The sequence below is a fragment of the Ictidomys tridecemlineatus genome, chromosome 6 (assembly GCF_052094955.1).
Source record: "Ictidomys tridecemlineatus isolate mIctTri1 chromosome 6, mIctTri1.hap1, whole genome shotgun sequence".
NCBI classification, from domain to species: Eukaryota; Metazoa; Chordata; class Mammalia; order Rodentia; family Sciuridae; genus Ictidomys; species Ictidomys tridecemlineatus.
This window is the reverse complement of record NC_135482.1, coordinates 172258000-172278128: the sequence shown is the minus strand read 5'-3', so window position 1 is coordinate 172278128 and position 20129 is coordinate 172258000. Positions and strand designations below refer to the sequence as shown.

The 20129-nt window shown below is 36.0% G+C and overlaps 1 protein-coding gene across 9 annotated transcripts in view; it reads right to left on the bottom strand.

The window, feature by feature from the left end:
• Stard13 (StAR related lipid transfer domain containing 13) overlaps positions 1 to 20129 on the bottom strand; it is a 473503-nt gene that overhangs the window by 37800 nt on the left and 415574 nt on the right. For all 9 annotated transcript variants that reach the window (XM_013360729.4, XM_078016122.1, XM_078016123.1 and 6 more), the window contains 2 exons: positions 19289 to 19360; positions 16574 to 16655 (listed from right to left, as the gene is read on the bottom strand). In XM_013360729.4, coding sequence (XP_013216183.2) covers positions 16574 to 16655; positions 19289 to 19360 — 154 coding nt within the window. The remainder of the gene's footprint in view (positions 1 to 16573; positions 16656 to 19288; positions 19361 to 20129) is intronic.

Genomic DNA, 20129 nt, shown 5'->3' with positions numbered 1-20129 from the left:
GAACATGCTCACCTTTTGTCTCTTCCAAATATAGCCATGTCATAATTCATGGATAAATCAAATATTCAGTGTTTATCATGACCATGGAAATGCTATTCACCTGTATATCATACTTTGATTATTTTTCCTTTCATTTTCAACTTTTGGTTATCTCTGAAGTTAATAAGTATCTAGTTTATTTCCTTAATTTTCTATGTGCTTATCCCTAAATCCAAACCCAAACACTCTCAATTACCTCAGTCTCTATGTGTTTTCTATTATATTGGATTGTCTAACAATTTAGTTTCCTTGGAGACTTGTTTCTCTGAGCCTTTTGACCTGTTCTAATCAGGATTTGCTGCCCTTGTTTTGTCTTTTATTCTGAGCTGATCACATTTCTCAGAAATGAGATTCCTCTTGAGAGTGTTTTCCACTGTTCTGGAGCTGAGTAATTAATAGAAGAGTCTTGGGAATGCTGACATTTAGAAAGTATGCAGACTGTGACATGGACTTCTGTTTTTAGTAGAACACCCATCTTCAACCATGTCTGATACTCCCAATCAAGGAAGCTTCTGTTTTAGCCTCTTTGGGGAATCAACTTCTAGTATTGTATTGGTAGTAAGGAGAGAAATCACCTGGATATAGACTGGGGAAGAATTTTTAGGTCTCTACCTACTTTAAAATACAATTCCAAACAACCCTCCTGTTTTTAGCCTACCTCCATGTTCACAAACAATTTTATAGTATTAGGGTTTCTTCAGTGAAAAGTGAGTTATATAACAACTTTCTCCTTTGTCTACTTAAATTTTGTTCCTTGGGCTTTCTAAGTCCTCTATGATATATTTCTATTTTTTTCTGCATGGAAAATTTTATAGTTGTGCTCTTCTTGTGAGGAAATATCTCTCTGAAAATTACTCAGGACTTAGAAGTAAGTAAATTCTAGTGTTCAACCTCTCATCTTTGATCATTGACCATTTTTGTGTGCATAGGTCATATGATTTCAGTTCAGTGAATTTTGGCCATATAATTTATTTATTTAGAATTCAAACAGAAGTATTTGCTCTGTTACTCTGGATGGGCATACTAGTGTCTCATCTCAAAATAAACTAGGTTCTGATGATACAACCGCTACTGTCACTGATCCATCTCACCTGAGACCATAGCTACATTTGCAACTACATCCCACTCTCACCAATCTGTGGGGTCTTACGGGTTCTTCAAATTCAAATAACTCATTGCATTCTCTTAAAAACTTATCTCCTACTTGCTGTCTGAATGAGTGCATCACCGATAGGTTACCCACACTACAAAATGGAGTCATATTGAGATTCTTCTTCAAGAATTATATCCATTGATCAAGAGGTTCTGTAAATTCTACGTCTATAATGTCTTTGAAGAAGACCTTCCTCTCTTTTGTTCCTAGTTCAGTTCCTTCTTATCTTTCACCTAGAGTTAGGCAACAGCCTCTTAATTGGCTTCGCTATTATTCCCAGTGGTTCACACTGAAACCAGTTCTATTTCTCAACTTCTTATCACAACACTCATTGACTTAAAAATGTATGATGATTCTCCTCATTTTTAGTCACCTGCAATTTACCCACTGTCTACGAATTCCTAATAGTGTCAAATAAAATAGGCAATTCTTGATGGGAAGCTGATCATCTGGTCTAAGACTGTCTTCAGTGGATTCTTGGCCTTTGTGGCTAACAGGTTATCTTCTTGGTCAATTCCACATGTATTAACATCTTTACCTAACAGTGGTATGTGAAATTAAAAAAAAATAATGTTACTCATTTGGTAGCTGTGACAGGTTTGAAGGATTGCCTATCATTTATAAAATTTACTTATCTAATCACCTGTTCTTCCATTATAGTTGGGTAGTACAAACAAACCTCTCTATTTGTGAAAAAGTTTATCTACTACATACACAAAAGATATCAAAGGGCTCATTCTTAATATGCCATGTAATCAAATACACTGTATATTTTCTGATACATGGAGAAAATGTATTTATTACTTTTAAAGTTGGAGACTTTAACTATATTCATCTTTATAGACTTGGATCCTTTAATCATAAACTCAAAAATCTCTCTGCACCTTAAGAATTGATTATAGACTTGAAGAAAATGTTCACAAAAGTTAGAGAGAATCTGATATTGGACTCATAACTAGAAATATTTTTTAATATTTAATATTCATAAAAGTTGAATAATTTTATCTTAAAAATGAGCTAAATTTGTGAATAGGCATTTCTAAGAGAAGATATATAAATGCTTAATAAGCACAAGAAAAGACATTTAACATCATTAGTCATGGGAGAAAGGAATTAAAATCAAAATGAGACACCACTACATGTACACTAAAATGTTCAAATTACAAATGTTGATAACACTGTTAGCAAGGATCCAGAATTTTTGAAACTCCCAAAAGGATGCAACTTCTTTGAAAAGTCATTTGGCAATTTCTTATAAAATTAAATATACTTAAGCATTTGATCCACCAAATCTACTCTTAGTTGTGTGTTCAATATAAAAGGAATTATATGTCCATAAAAAGAATGGTACTTGAATGTTCATAGGAGTCTTATTCATAAAATAATAAAAAATACAAGTAACCCAAATTCACATCTCCTAGTAAATGGATATAAAATTGTAGTATATCCATACAATGGAATACTTAACAATTCAAGTCACTAATTACTGATATATCAAAAACATGGATGACTCTCAGGGGCATTTTGCTAAGTGAAAAAAAAAACAGATACAGTGATTGTATACATGTGGTTATATTTATTTAAAAACACATAAAAGGCATAATTGTGGTGGCAATAAGCAGACATGTTTGCCAGATGCCAGCAATGGGGTACTGAGTTAACAAAAATTTTCTGTATTATGCGTGTGGTGATAGTTATATAACTGATCACATTTGACAAAACTCTTTAAATTGGATACCTTAAATTGGTAATTTTTTCAAATGTAAATTATACTTTAATAAAACTGAATAAAAAGTGTGAGTAATGCTAATGAGAACGGTGAAGAAAGACCTCTAGAACTCTGTTCCTTCATAAAAGCAATAAGAATACTGAAAAATATTTTCAAAAATAACCTTTTAAGAATACAGGAAATTAATACAATGTTGTCTGTTTTTTTTTTTTTTAAAAAATGGCGGAATGCATGTAAAAATAGTGAGCAATATTTCTATGCCCCTTTCCCCAGCTCTGCAGGAGCTTTGAAAACCAACAGCCTCACAATCAGAGTAGCTAGGAAAATCAGCAGCCCAGAAGCCACCAGAGAAAGTAGAATAACTTTGTATCCCCAAACCTCTACTACTCAAGATTGTCATTTTCTGAACTTTCTAGAAGTTCTCAGAAAGCCTCCATTCACAGGGATTATCTTTATTTAACTTGAATCTGAGTTCACAATTGAGAACAGCTTTTGACCCAGAGTGTTTGTCAAAGATAATCAGTGGCAATTTTTTAAACAATGCAGTTGCCTGAAATAGTGGTAACGGTTGGGTCAAACAAGAAGGAGATCAAAAAAGTTTAAAGGAATAGCTGGGGGAATGAGATAGTGTCCACAGGGAACTTTAAAAAAATTCTAACATATTCTTAGGAATCTAGAGGGCCAAGCACATATGCAAGAACTGTATGCACACCCAGTAAAGACCTGGGAAGGCCCTAATCTCTCACCTTTGTCTGACCTAGATAATCACACAAACAGGAAGTGACTAACGCCAAGTTTGTCAATTTCCTGCTGGAGCACTCAAGCCACATTGAAGCATGCACAAAATATTCCTTGGAAAAGTCTGGGAGACATATTGCTTAAAAGGATTTAAGGAAATCTCCACATTATCTTTTGCTAAATTAACTGAGTAGAAACTTCAGTGGCCATACATGACAAAGGATATGGACTAGATCATTAGTTGAGGGACATCACTAAACAAATAATAACAAAAAACCCTGGGGAACAAGAATCTGATTTTTAGTTGTCACATAATAATATTCAAAATGTCCAGTTTTAAACAACAACAAAAAACCCCCCACAAGATAGTATACATCAAAAAAGTGATTCTAACATTTATATGGGGAGGCAAAAGACCCAGAAGAGCCAACACAATATTGAAGGAGAAGAACAAAACTGAGGGACTGACACTACTAAATTCGGGCTTACTATTAAATAACAGTAATAAAGTGAGTGTGATATTGGTAAAAGTATAGACAAATTGATCAACAGGGTAACACTGAGAGCCCACAACAATTATAGACTAACAAAATATAGACCATTTACCTCTACAAAAAAGCAATACAAAACATAATCTTTAATGAAATATTTGAAATATCACATGCAAAAAAATCAATCTAGACACAGACTTTATGCTCTTCATAGAAATGAACTTAAAATGAATTACAGACTTTTGGTAAACACAAAACTATACAACTTCTAAATGAGAACACAGGATAAAGTCTACATGGTTGTAGGTATGGGGTATAGTGTTAATATTTTAGATTCAACATAAAAGGTGCAATCCATGGGGGGGGGGAATTAATGAAGAACAAGACTTCATTAAAATTCAAAAATTCTGCTCTGAGAATGACACTGTAAAGAGAATGAGAAGACAAGCTATATACTGGGAGAAAATATTTGCAAAAGACTGTCCTGATAAAGAACTGTAAGCTACAATTTTTAAAATCCAACAATTAAGAAAACAAATAGCCCAATTTAGAAATGGGTGAAAGATTTGTACAGGCACCTTACCAAAAAAGATACACAAATAGAAAATAAAGTATATTAAAATATCTTCAACATCACAATGTCATAAAGGAATTGCAAAGTAAAATAATAATGAAAACAAAAATCTAAAACACTGATGACAGAAACTCTCACTCATGCTAGTGAGAATACAAAATGGGTTAGCTACTTTGGAAGATAATTGAACAGTTTTTCATTGCAAAACATACCCTTACTGATTGATCTAGCAGTCAAGTCACATTCCTTGGTATTTACCCAAGTGAGTTGAAAATTTATGTCCATACAAAATTCTGCACAAAGGTATTATAGCAGCTTTACTCATTATTGCCAAAAATTGACAGCAATCAAGATGTTGTGAGAATTGATAAACTATGGTATAGCTGGACAATAAATTATTATTCAGCAATAACTAAGAAATGAGCTATTAAGTGATGGAAAGCATGGAGGAAACTTGAATGCATATTATTCAGTGCAAGAACCAATATTATAGGATTCTGGCTATATTACATTCTGGAAGAGGGAAACTATGGAGACAATGAAAAGATCACTGATTGCCAGAGATTAGGGAAAAGGAGAGAGGAACAGGCAGAACACAGAGAGTTTTTAGTAGTAAAACTATATGGTACTAAAAGGGTGGATACATGTCATTGTACATTTGTTAAAACTCATAGAATAAAACCACTAAGAGCAAACCTATGAACTTCGGCGATAATGATTTATCAGTGTCTGTTCATGGATGATAACAAATGTACCTCTCTGGTGGAGAATGTTGATAGTGGTGGAAATATGCATAATGGAAGGGATAAATGGGAGATCTGTTCTTGCCACTCATATTGGTTGTGAACCTAAAATTAATTGCTCTAAAGTAGTCAATTAAAAAATGTAATCTTTATTTTATTGTTAAAAATAATTTTGTTTCTTGGACATTGAAATTATTGATGGAAAGTGATGTGTATTTCTTTTGTTCTCAGTCTACTTCCTCATTAGTTCTCAATCCTATCTACAAAATTATCATTATTGAAAACATCTTAGACATTCTGGGTATAATCTCAATCATGCATCTCCTCTGACTCTCGCCTTATGCCTAAGAGGAGAATATTCTTTAAAGTAGTCTGAAACTTTTTACACATTCCAGGCATAATGTAGTAATGGCCTGTGATTTATCTCACACAAAGCAAGATAAACAATGGCTAACTGCTCCAAGAATCAAACTGAATGAAACATATATTTCAGAGATATATGACAAAATTGTCTCTTTCTGATCTGGCTCCCATTGGTAAAAGAATGTCATATAGCAGAAGTATTCATTGCACCTGATAAAAACCATTGTGAAATTCTGGTGTGAGTGAGGCCAGCCTGCACTTCAGACAAATGTTTAGCATAGGAATTTGTTTGCATTTAACTTAATCCTAAGAAAGATGAAATCCTTTAGGTAATCCAAGTTGGTCTAATACTGCTGCCTGGAAAACTGTTCTGCATGAACAAAAATTTCTATTATAAAATTTCTAACTGAATCTAGTGGATCAGAGTCTATCTTGAAACACAGAGCATGATATATTTTTCTTCCCAACACCATAAGTCCTAGAAGGAAGTATTACACATGGTAGTCGTCACAGGCTTTTCATTTTTAACTGAACATACTTTGTTTATATGAGTCTGATCACTGATTTATTCTAACTAGTTGCAGTGGACCTTTGTGGTCAGAATAACAGATTTATTCTCCACCACTGAACATGACAGCTTGTGATCTGTATCTTATTTGCATCCCTACTGCCTATCAAAGGCACAGGGTCACAGTGAATCCATTCAGTCAATGTTTGCTAAGGAAACATTAGAGCTTGGCCAACTCCAGGGACCTTTTGGACTGATCCTTTTATTTTCAGATGAGGAAACAAAGCCTCTGACAGGACTACTTCTTCAAGGGAGTCACACATTAGTCATAGATGAGCTAGAACTTCTTCCTGTCCAGTGATTTTATCTGCTTCTGTCTATCCAAGAAGAATTTTAGGAGGGCCTGGAAAATGAGGGCATGTGTCAGGTACCTGGCACAGGCTACACAACAAATGGCTATTTCCTCCCCCATTCCACTTTTTCCAGGAAAAGAGAAAACCCACAACACAGATGAGGGCTGTTTTCTTTGTGCTCAGAGCAAACTGGATTTGTATGTTAATATAAACAAAATAGTTTGCACCTTCAGAAGAATTGTCCACAAAATCTGTTAATTTCTACTGTTGTCTTCAGAATCCTTTAGAATGGCTGATGTATGGGCTAAAGGGGAAATAATGGTCTTATTTTAAGAGTGTGTGTTCTATACCAGGAAAAGGATAGGTTCTGGGAATACACAGACAAACAAGAGATGTTTTCTGCCCTTGGGGATCTCTTAGTTCTATGTGGAATATAAACATGTAAGAGAATAAGCAACTCAATTCCTAAAAGCATAAGGACAACACCTCCCACAGGAAGTAATATTTGAGCAGGGAAATGAATAAGAGAAACTTGCTACTTAGGCTAGAAGAATTACAAACAGAGGAATACAAATGTCTTTTTAGATGTAGCAATTGGTGAGGGCAGTGTAGATAGAGGATGTGGACAGAGCAGATAAAAAGGGTGGTTAAGATGGGAGTGAACCCTGAAAGGGAAGACAGTGGACCCCACATGTTTGCCTATGAATTCAGCTCAGAGGGAAAGCGATTTAGGATATTGTTGAGGAGAAAATGAATAATGTATCATCATGATATTCTCTAACAGGAAGAACCAATACAATAATTTGGGAACTTAACTTTCTTCTGAGTTCTAGTTCAACTTAATATTTATTGACATCCTGCTCAGTACAAGGACATAAAATACCAAGCACCCAAAATATACAAATGAAGAAGATATAGTCCCCACTGTGGAGCCCTTAGGAACTGGTAGAAAGTCCCTCCATGCCTGATGACCACAGCAGGAACCAGGCAGTGGGCAACATAAAACTGAGTTGGGTACAACTCTCAGGGGCACATAGGAGGGAGAGTCAGAGAGACAGAAAGATCAGGTTCTGGGAAGATGGCCTGGACTATAGGAGGGGAGGGATCCTGCGGAAGAACAGGAAGGGAGGGCAGTGCATGGTGGGAGGGCTGCGGACTGCGAGCAGTGTGTTCCAGGAATGGAGGGTAAAGGGAGAAGCACTGAGCCCAAACCCACTGGGCATAGAAGCCTGGGCAAACCACAGAAATCTCCATCATATTTTAGACACATATTTTACATTTGAACTGCCAGACTTCAGATTGGACATGAAGTCACTCATGCTGATTTCATGGACAGTTTCCTGGGATAGTTCTAAAATTTCTGCCAAAGGCAAGTGAAAAATAACAAGAAATGAACAAAAGAGTCCACCTCTTTGAGACAATTTTGAGTCAAGCCCAGCAGCCTGAACTTCTCACCCTGGGTTCCTTTGTCAGGGCAGTGGACCTAGCAAGGTCTGCCGAGGAGTGTCCTGGGTGGGGACCTCAAAGACATTCAGGAACCAGGTCACTGAGGACATACTACCGACCCAGGGATCAAAGGCGAACAAGTCCAAGCAAGTTAGGGGCCAGCTCCTCCTCTGGGCTGTAAGCCACAGGGCATGGGAAAGGGCTCTGTGCTGATGGGGTTTAGCAAACACTGATTCTGGAGAGCAGAGTGGTTATGCTACGCCAAACAGACAGCTCTGGTATGTAATTCCTGACAGCAGGGCCTTTTGAAAGTCACAGACCATAAGTAGGGGGCCTATATGGTGTCTGCAGGAAGTAAAAAATATGAGTAGTAAGAAATCAGCAAGTGGCTGTCATCATGACACTGCAGAGTCAGTCTGGAAATGTCATGCCTATGTTCTGCCTCTGGCTCTTTCACCAAATGTTCAGGCTGCAGCAGGAAAAGTGACCTTGAACCCACAAACAACTGCCCCTGGATATTAGCTGAGATGTGGGAGAAAAGTGGAGGCCATGGTTAGCTGTGTGAAGAAAAGTATGCCTAGGTTGTCAGAAGAGAGGACACAGGTGAGGCCTTGTGTAAGGTCATGCAACTTGCATGAGAAAATAACGTTAAGTAAGTTATAGATTCTAACTAATGATCAAAGTTTCAAATAATAGCATAACTATATTGGCCAATCAGTAAAGGACGACAACCAGAGAGGCCCAAAGGTAAATGCAGGGATGGGGTTTCCTTAGACTTAGAATTTCAGACAAATTTAATATTCATATATGCTTGCTTTGGAGTGTGCTTAGCTTTTTAACCAGACAACAACTTCATCTGATCCAGTAATTTCACTAGTGAAAACCCGTCCAAGTTGAAATAAGGGTCACGGCCAGACATTTCTGAGAGAGGTTCAAGAACTGAAAGCAAAACACAAACAACTCAGTGGGAACTGGAGGGTTTGGAAGCCTCTGTTCACGGACATAACACAGCGGGGCTTCTCTTCTTCCCCTCGCCTGTGGATGAGGATTCTCCAGGCTCAATCTCCTTCTGTTACTCTTCTCCTGCCCCCATCTCCAGTGACCTTGCTACTCTCAGAATCTTCAGACCCTCAAATGCTGACTATTTCAGTCTCCAATGAGGTCCCTGTCCATTCAACTGTACTGTGGATATCTCCACCTATCTCTGGTCCCCCAAGCAGATCTGTTCTTCTTAATTTTCCTTCTGGCCACTTCTTGAACACTCACCAGCCCCCTGGACCTGCCAGGGAGGTGGATGTTACCTGTCTCAGGGATGGGCATCTCCGCCATCCAGCTTAAACAACAGTAGGTACCACATCTGTTCTTCACAGGTTGTGGTGACAACTAAATGGGTGCACACAACTTAGTTCATAGTGGCCCTCACTACATGCTACCCATTTTCTGGCAAAGAAAGGCATTTTTTAAAAACATTGCTAATGCAATACAAACACCTAAAATGCATATAGAGAGAAGTGTTAAATATTAAAAATATGAACTCCTTCTTTGTTCACTCTCTTGCGTGATTTCATAGTTTCCTGTGTATTCTTCCTGAAAGTTTTGGAATCACAAAGTCACCTTGAATAGCTTGTTAGAAAAGGCCACAGAAGAGGCTATTTTAAAACACAAAATCAATGTTTTCATGCAAAATAATGTATAGAGAAATTCCCTGTTTGACCCCCTAGGTCTGTACCTGACTGTACACCTAGCTTATTCTCATATTGCATAGGCTATCTCAGTGGTGAGGTTCATGGTGGGAGTGGGGATGAGGATAAAGAGACCTTTTCTAAACATTAATTTAGAACAAAAATTTAATGTTCAAAACAGTCACATCAATGTTCTTATGAAATAATCCCTACTAGCAGTGTTGTTGTGGATAATCCCTACTAGCATTTACTAGATATTGGTGGGCAAATTATTTTATAGCCTGTTTCTTCCTCTGTAAAATGGGAATATGTTAGGGCCTATCTTATAGGGTCTCTAGGAGAATTCAGAATAAATATTTGTAAAAATGCTTAAGAGAAGAGCCTGGTACAAAGAGAGTATTTTATTAGTGTTTTAAAGAAATAAAACAACTGATCATTGGGAATTGTATTTATTTGCAGACCCAAGATTTTAAAAGTGGAAGAGTACTGTAAGGATCAAGTAATCCCTTGTTTTCTTTGCTCACTGACTTGTCCAAAGACTTAGTCTAATTAATAATCATCCTATATTATTATATGACACAATAATACAATATATAATATTGTGCATTTTCTGTGATAAACATTCCAGAAGGGAAAATATTTATAATGTTATCAACATTCATAAAGACTAGCATTATTTAATATTATTAATGTTATTTAACATACTCAAATCAAATATGGGCCTTTGCATGTAGAGCTGAACTGTAAATATCATTCTCATTAGGTGCCCTTCCTTGTTCCATATGAAACTCAGTGTTATATATTACTCCTTTAAATATGAAGGGCAGAAATACACTGCACAGTCCTAACCAAATCCATAGCTATATCAAACAACACTGAACACTTTGGATGCCCTTATTTTACAATGATATAATTAATTAGCATTGATTAACAAAACAAATTATGCAAATGTATAACTAACACCCACTTAGAAATTCAAGGCCTATGTTAGCAGCCTGAGTGAACACTGTAAACATACCAAAATACTAATAAAATATGTTACTTCTCTAAAAAATTTCATCCTGGAGCTTTGGTTTGCTGTAATTTGCCTTAAAGTTGACAAACTTTTCAAGCCAGTTTGATACCTTGATTATCCCTATAATCTGACAGAGTTATGGTTTCGTTCATTTCACTTAGATTCAATTTGCAATGAGCTTTCCATGACTTACAAGAGAAAAATTTTTAAGTTAAGGATTCAATCAAAAACATTCAAAGAGAATTTTAACTATGGTTGCTAAAATAATAGCACAGTCTTATGAATTGTAGTAATAAACATTTCTAAGAGTGCCTACTGTGCACTGGTCCTGTTAGCCTTGCTGAAGCTACAGTGAAACTCAGCTCTCATTCTGGAATTTCATGCCTTAACAAAGACAGAAAACTTATCTAGTTTCTGGGGACTAAAATTAAGAGCTGCAAAAATTAAAAAAAGAAAATGAGATCTACACATCCACATATTTGGAGCCAGTCCTGGCCCTTCCTGCCAGCTGTACCCTTAGTACAAAATATATATATATATATATATACATTTCCAAGCCAATCAAAAAAAGGTGGTAATTCTTCAGTATATTGGGACCTAGCACATTAGCTGCCTGTCGACACAGGAGAGACATTTGCAGAAAACCAAAGGTAAGAAAAATTCTTGTCATTGATACCATTCATAGAAGACTTCCAGCTCTCCTGTCTTCTTTAGTGTACCTGGCAGAGGCTATCCTGCCCTCGGGCTAAGATTTCTCTACAATTCTGCAGTATCTCAGCATTTCAAATGTGTATAAGAACTGTACAGCCCACGAAGCTTTAAAAATAAAACAGGAGACCAGCTCCATCTCTGTGTCTACAGTGCATAAGGAAGAAAATGAACAAAATTGCAACCTCTTACTGCTCTTTTGGCATTAATCATGACTTACCATCCAGAGTGGGTGAGTGTCTAATTAACCACTCATCAATCTCAAAGTTTTAAAAGCGCTGTCATTCCCCTCGGGCTGGAGATCTTCTGCCTACTTTCTGCTATTTGCAAGGCAGGAAATCTGTGTCTTGATGGAACTCACAGGAAGAGAAAGAAACTCCATGCTGCTTCTTTTTGGCCAAGCCACCTCCATCTGTCTACCTCCTCCATCTGCTCCCTTTGATCCACCCTGGGTGTGATTACTCCTTTGGCCTCTGTTCTACCCACAGCTCCTGAGGCCCAAGAATTTCAGTTCACACACCTCTAGCCAAATGTTTTTCTTGCTTCATAATATTTTTGGAGACATAGTTGCCCTAAGAATTCTTCCAATTATAACAAACTCCTGTCACTCTAACAATTTTTACACAAGCTGGGCTCTTATTAGGAGCGCTTCAGGGTCTAGTATTGCTGCCCTCCCTTGTGTTGATGTAGTAATGTATTTTGGGGTACAGATGTATGGATTTTTCTGCAGCTGTGTCTTGATGGGTCATGTGTTCTACAAGAGAAGACTTCTTGATTTTTCTGGCTAACACAAGTATTATTACTCAGAACTTTATATGTCTACATGATTTCATATTAATACTACTGGCTCATTCTCATAACACATCTGAAAGACATTTTTTAAAAGTGTAGACTTTGATGGAAAAGTCCATAACTTATTCTAAGCATTTTGGATCACATTCAGCAGTGAGTAGATAAGGATTTACCACCCGCATGTTTGAGATTCAAAGCTTGACCCAGTAAACCATATACGTCATCCTGTGAACAGAATTGCACAGTCTTTGTTCCTGAAATTTTGATTTTAAAATATGTTATAGAATTTTTATTCTTGGTTTAAAATTCAGTCTTTCATTAACATTTTAGAGATTAAATTCTAAGTAAAGTACAACAAAGCTACTGGACGTAAAGAGTGAGTCTGGAAAGATTGCAGGACTAAAGGACAATATATGAAAAATACATTCTATGAACAGACAACTAGAAATTGAAATGATAAAAGGTAGTACTATTTACAACACAATCAAGAAATTCCTAGGTACTATGAAATATGTATATGTAATATCCATATGCTGAAAACCAGAAATAACTGGTGGAAAAAGCAGAGACCTAAACAAATAGACATATACTGTTTTTAGAACAAAAGAGTAAATATTAAGGTACCAGTTCTTTCCAAACTAATATACAGATTCATCACAATTCAAATCAAAACCCCAGTGATATTTTTAAAATAGATACTGACAAGCTATTTTTAACATTTATGTGGAAATGCAGAGGAACTAGAATAGCCAAAACATCCTGGCAAGGTAAACAAAAGTTAGAGGACTCACTATTGAATCCGAAGACTTATTTAAAGCTAAATAATCAAGGCAATGTCAAATTGATGAAAGGATAGACACATGAATAAGAAGAGCAGATCTGAGCTGCTAGAAACACATACATATATGGTCAAAGCAAAGAGCATTGTCTAGTTAACATGGAACTAAAACAATTGAGTATTTTGGATATTAATATGCAAAAAAATGAATCTTGATCCACACTTTGCATATTCTTCAACTCAGAATGGATCATGTATAAATACAAAAGTTATTAAATATATAAAAGAAAATGTAGGAAAAATAATCATGACCTTATGTTAAGCAAAGACTTTAAAAACATAAAATAATAGATAAATTAGACTTTAGCAAAATTGGAAATGTTTATTGTATGAAAGATACTGCTAAGATATTAAAAAGACAAGAAATGGACCAGCAGAAAATAGTTTTAAAACATTTATGTATATACACACTATATATATAGTATATATAATAGTTTAAAATATATATACATATATATATCTCCCCCAGGGATTGAACCCAGGGGTGCTCAACCACTAAACCACATCCCCAGCCCCTTTTATTTTTTATTTTGAGATAGAGTCTTGTTAAGTTGCTTATCTCCTTGCTAAGTTGCTGAGGCTGTCTTTGAACTTGGGATCACCTCCAGAGTAGATGGGATTACAGGCATGTGCCATCATGCCCAGAAAACATTTTAAAACATATCTGACAAAGGATTTGTATCTAGGAAAAAAATCTATCAAAAGTCAACAATAGAAAACAAACAATACAATTAAAAATGGGCAAAAGTTTTAAAAATTATTTTACAAAGAAGATAGATGTCAAATAAGTACATGAAAAGATATTCAATATTATTAGTCATTGTGAAAATGTAAAATACATATGTAATGTAAATTAAAATCAATGCAATAATATTAGAAATCTGTAAGAAAGTCTAAAAACAAAACAAAAACTGACAATAATGAAGTATAGCACAATTATAACTCTCATGTATTGTTAGTGGAAATACAGAAGAGTAGGGTAACTTTGGAAATATTTTCTGGTTTCTTAAGTTAAAAACAGATTTGTCATATGGCTCCCACAGTTTCATTCCTAAGATTTTATTCAAAAGAAACGAAAACTTATGTTCACTCAAAAACTTGAGTATGAATGCTCAGAATGCCTTTATAATAATCCAAAACCAGCATATACCCAAATATACTTCAACTGGTGAATAGATAAACAAACTGTGGTATATCCATACACTCAGAAATGAAACAGAATGAACTACTAAAAAACATAACAACATGAGTGAATCTTAAATGCATTACACCAAGGGAAAGAAGACAGGCTAAAAAGGCTACATACTGTTTTAATTTCCTTTGTATAGTACTCTGGTAAAGGGAAAACTATAGGCAGAAAAAAATAAAAAACAGTAGTTGCTGAGATTGGAAGTAGGGGTAGAAGTTGACAATTAGAACCAGGGTACTGGGGGTGATGGAGCTGTTCTGTGTCTACACAGTGGTGGTGGTCTTATATGACTGTAGGCATTTGTCAAAACTCAAAAAAAAATGTGCACTAAAAATAGTGAATTTCATTTTATATATACACCATACTTCAATTTAAGGAAAACACTCCATGTATGTATGATATAAAATACACTCTACTGCCATGTATAATTAAAAAGAACAAATAAAAAAAATTTAAGAAAAACATTAAAAAATTTAATGAGAAAAAGGTAATGTAATATAACTTAAAAAAAATAAAGCTTTTCTTTCTTTTTTTTTTCAGTGCCAACTAGCAATTAACATGCTCATCGAACAATAAGAGGAAACACTCAGGATGAGGTACTGGCTGAAAAGTACTGAGTGAAATGAATGCTCTGAAAAGGAATATGCTCCTGCATGGCAGGTGCCTTTAACAAGAAGACAGAAAAAAAACACTTTTCCAGTTCATTACATTTAAAGAATCACAACCAAATCATCCATTCAACTCTCAAACTCTCAAAAAAGGCATTTTGTGCTTATTTGTTTTCTAGTTCAAATAGCCTGTTCCTGTTCAAATTTATGAAGAGTTCTTAGCTCTTCTACCTGTCCAGATTGTTATCTTGAACTTGAGCAAACTCACAGTATTGCTTTCTTGAACATTCAAGGATATTTTTAAATACAAATCTATTTTCACATAGGAACCATGAAGTGACTGACTTGGGATCACAAAAATACTTATGTCAGAAGATTTAGCAATCCTAAAAATAAGATGATTTTACATACTTCTAATGTGCATTGGTTTCTCCTAATGTTGACAAGCTTTGGTCATCATTATTTTCCCCTCACACTACCATCTTTTGTATGCTAATGCAGAATGTACTAGAAAGAACCCTGCACTGAAGGTCACTGATATTGGATTTAAGGTGCTTTCCAACTTGTAACAAGCTATACTACCTTAGTGAAATAACTTATTGCTCAATAACTAATACTCACCTCCAACTCTGACCTTTCTCCAGTGCCTTCATTAGTAAATTTCAGAATCTTACAGACAAAGATCTCCTCTTATGCAGAATATAGATTATATTGAATGCTTTAGTACCCAAACAGTAATGTTACTTATTTGTTCATGTATTCATACCTCACTTATTTCACTAGGTTTCTCCAATTCCACTATAAAGTGTTTAAGAGGAGAGAATTATTCACACATACATCTTTGTCTCCTATAGCATCTATCACACTGCAAAATCTTCAATATGCTGGTTTGCTGATGATATAATTATTTGGCTTTAGATTTTCTAATTTCAGAATAATCAATTGACTTTGCAAAAAAGAATATAGTCAAGTGTGACAAACTCATGGAGGTTTCTAGAGCCTTTCCTGATCTCTCATGCTAGGCCACCCCTATCGTTTCCTCCCACTATCTCATCTATATCTTCCAACTTATGCTTATATCCTCATCCTATTTTACTTTTCGGGGGATGGTGGTACTAGGGATTGAACTTAGGTGCACTCTCCCAGTGAGCCACATCCCTAGCCCTATTTTGTATTTTATTTAGAGACAGGATCTCACTAGTGTAGTGCCTCGATAAATTGCTGAGGCTGGCTTTGAACTTGCAATCTTCCTGTCTTAAGTCTCAAGAGCCACTGGGATTACAGGTGTGCACCACTACGCCTGGCCCCATTTTACTTTTAATAGCATTTAACACATTCTGAAATAACCTTTCCTCTTCTTTCTCTCTTCTATTCCTTTTTCCTAATCCAGTGTCTCCAGTTTCCTACCAGAATTTAAGTTCCATGAAAGCGTGAATTGATCATGCTCACTGTAATATACTCAGAAACTTGATCTTGTCCAAAACATAATAGGGATAATAAGTACATAATACATATTTACTGAATTGTTAAACTTGTTCCTCAATTTAGTATACCTACTGGAGGCTGACCAATAGAAAGAAAGAAAACCACTTCACATGATTTACCTGCAAAGAGGTTCTACAAGGTCCTTTTCAAGAAAATCATGATCATTCTTGACACCCACAATGTTGATGGGAAATTGTGAATCTGAGGGAGAAAAAGGGAGAGACAAAGATGTTCATGCGCCTTGTTTTATCTGAATGGGTACCAACATATTCGGGTCACTAAGGTCTGTACAAGCCACAGAATTTAATAGCAGTTAGGATCAATTACCACTGTTGGTGTTGTTTAATATAGCAGATAATTTTTATCACAGTGAATGCTTTTGAGAGTACAATGTAAATGTGAAATATGAGAATAATCAAGTGCTTGACCTTGGGTAGAATTAAATACTAAGTGCCTACATTTTTATAGCTTATCCTTATTATAGACATCCTGAGGCCGATTAGGGCTTGGAGGAGAGCTTATATACTCTCACCAGCCTCCTAAAGTGTGGGTCACTGACTTCTGTCCTAATGATTCATGGAATGCTTAGTATGGCAGATTTTCTTTTTTCCTTCAAAAAGGACATTTACCAAAATACCCAAAGTTCAATGGACTCAAATGTTTTCTTTTGTAGCAAAATCTTGAGTCACTTTGAAGTGCAAGTAAAATGCTCAAACGATTGATTCTATCAAAAGAGAAGGAAAAATTTCAATAACATGACTTTTCTCCAACAGACAATCCATGCCAGCTTTGGAGGTCAATGATAATCTTCAGAAACATGGAATTAATTTTAGTCAACTTATTGATGTAGGTAAAAATCAGGAGATCATTGGGCATAGGGATCATCATCAATTTTAACAATGTTGGTTCATTCTTTTTCATCTTATATTCTGTACTGCCTATATCTTGTCAGTCATGATAAATCTAATGGTATCTAAATCTCAGTGTGCACTGGAAACAGAAACAATTTCTCTTCTGTCAAAATAATAATAATAATAATAATAATAATAATAATAATAATAATAATAATAATAATAATAATTATGTGTTTAAATTCCAGATGGTCCCAGAATGAAGACTTGTCTCATTCTATCAGCAAGTGTGTTATAGTAAGGAGTAGACACTGACACCAGTGGTCCTGGCTTTGAGTTCTGATTACTTCTTAGCTATGAAACTGGGGGCAAGATACTTACCTTTCTTTGGGCCTCTGTTTCCTCATCTATAAAATGGTGATGATGATAATTATAATATCCACCTCACGGCAGTGTTGTGAATATTAACATATAATATAAGTAATGTGCTCTGAAGAATACTTGACACATAGCCTTATAGAAGTACTTGGTCTTGTTACATTTAGTCTATACAAGTGTCTTAAACCAAATCAGAGAGGCACATGTAACTTAGGAGCTAAGCTATCTTTACCTCTTAGATATTTGTGGAATCTTTAACATTTAAATCTCATTGTATTTTAAGTTTATAAGAGATTGTACATTATGGAAAATATGCTCATTAAGGATCAAGGATTTTAGTTCTGACAGCTTCCTCTTTGGAAATGCCATTTAAGCTCAACCTTAAGCTTCTTATTCCTCATTAGTAAACTGGTGAAAATGGGAGTGAGGGAGAATTGCACAAACCATTTAAACCTTAGAAGATTGTTCCTTGTCTAAAAGGTGACAATTCTATGAAAACTTTTACCAGAGATCCTAGATCACAAACACATTCAGAAATAAGCTCTCCTTTATCTTTTCAGAATTTAAGTGAGAGAAGTAAAATGCTCTGCTTTTTAATATAAAACTGAGCTTCCAGATGAAGGGATAAAGTTGCCTCTAAGTAAAAATTACTTTTGTTGATTATTTTCATTCTACATAAATTTCATGCCATCAGGAGAGAAGTCAGCAATGTTTAGTGTGCTGGGTATCCTCTGGGTAGTCCTGCAGACCTACCCTCCATTTCTGTTTCTCTGTGCCCTGCTTTGTGCCCTATTGGGATATATGACATCCCAGGGGACCCGTGCCCTCTGGCTTCCTTTCATGTTTGATCAGTGGGAAGCCCTGACTGGAGTCTAAAAGAGGAGCTTAAGGTCAGGATAGTTATCCTCTGGTTCTTGACAGTGAAGGCTGCCCAGGGCCAGCTGTGTGCTCCCAAGAGTCTCTTCTAGTCTCCTCTCCCCTGGGCTCTGGCACCTCTCCTTTCCTGCTTTGGGTTTGGTATGACAGCTCTGTTGCACTGCTCCTCATGGATTCCATATCCTGTCCACACCTTTGTAATGAACCCATTAGCAATAATCCTTTGCAGATGAGCTCGACTATGCCATCTGTTCATTGCTGGGTTCCTTACAAATACACTTCGAATAAGGACCATTCAACAAGAAGTTAAAAGCTGTGGTTATTTTTTTATATATGTAGAGGTGAAAAGAAATTACAAACCAACTAATTCTGAGACTTCTAAGAAGTTTTAACAACTGATTTATTGCAGTTTTAAGAAAATGAGCATAGCAGAGAAAAAGCCAGGAAAAAGGTACAGAAAAGCTGCTGATAGCAAAACCTTGGAAGGAAAACAGATGTGGGGGTTTCTGGTAAAGAGATGAGCATTGTAGTGGGAAGCAGAAAGAAACCAGGCTTGGGAAGAGATTCTCATTTCCAAGTTGGTATCAGGACAAGCCTTGAGCATTGCAAAAGCTGAGGGGACAAGAAAGCAAAGCAAAACAGTAAAAGACCTGGAAAATAAAACGATCCATATGGTTCATTTTGAATTTTATTCTCTTTGTAAAGAACAAAGAGAAGGGCTGAACGTACCTTCGTATAACTGTGCGTATTGTGGGAACCCAGCAGCCCGCAGCCAGTCACATGCTTCCTTTGCCTCAATTTCTGAAAAATATGAGAAAAAGAAAATTGTGAGTTCAACAGGCACACCACAGCACTCTGTCTCCTTCATTGAGAAGATGCTAGTGAGCTTTGTGCAAGTTGTTACAAGGCAAAATTGTTCTCAGGTAATTCTGTATAAGTCGCCCCAACCCAAAATGGGTGTAAAATGAACAGGCAACATAAAGGACCTTGTTATGTAAAGTTATCTTCACTGTAGATCCATAAGTATGGAGGTAATAACAAAACCTCAGAAGACAGAACATAAAGGTTGAGTTTCAGGCAGGGAAAAATATCTTATTATACACCAGGGAACCAGGGGAGTAGGTAGGAGGAAGGAAGACTTCTTTATAATCCTCTTTTTAATGGCTTTGTTTGAGTTTCCAAGATAAGGTTAAGGGTATTTATTCAACATTCCTTTATTCTTTCACTCTTGGAATAATGAAAGACCACAACTGGGTAGTCTATGAAAATGTATTTTTCTCATGAAGGGAGGTATTACAAAAATCCAAGGTATTATTATTCCTTTAATTTCACTGATGACCTTAATTCCCAATGCATTTTAACAAGATGTTCATTCATCAAGCACAACTGAATGATTTCCAGCTCAGAGTGCGTGCGGCATGGAAAAGAAAATGGAGACTTGAGTTTGATAGGGCTACTAGAATCTCCGGGGGCCAAGCCCAAAATGTTATATCCTTCAGGCAACCATTGAAGGGTCACCCAAAGGACCACCCAACCACCTGCCTGGGAAAGCTGTGGTGTGAGATGGGAG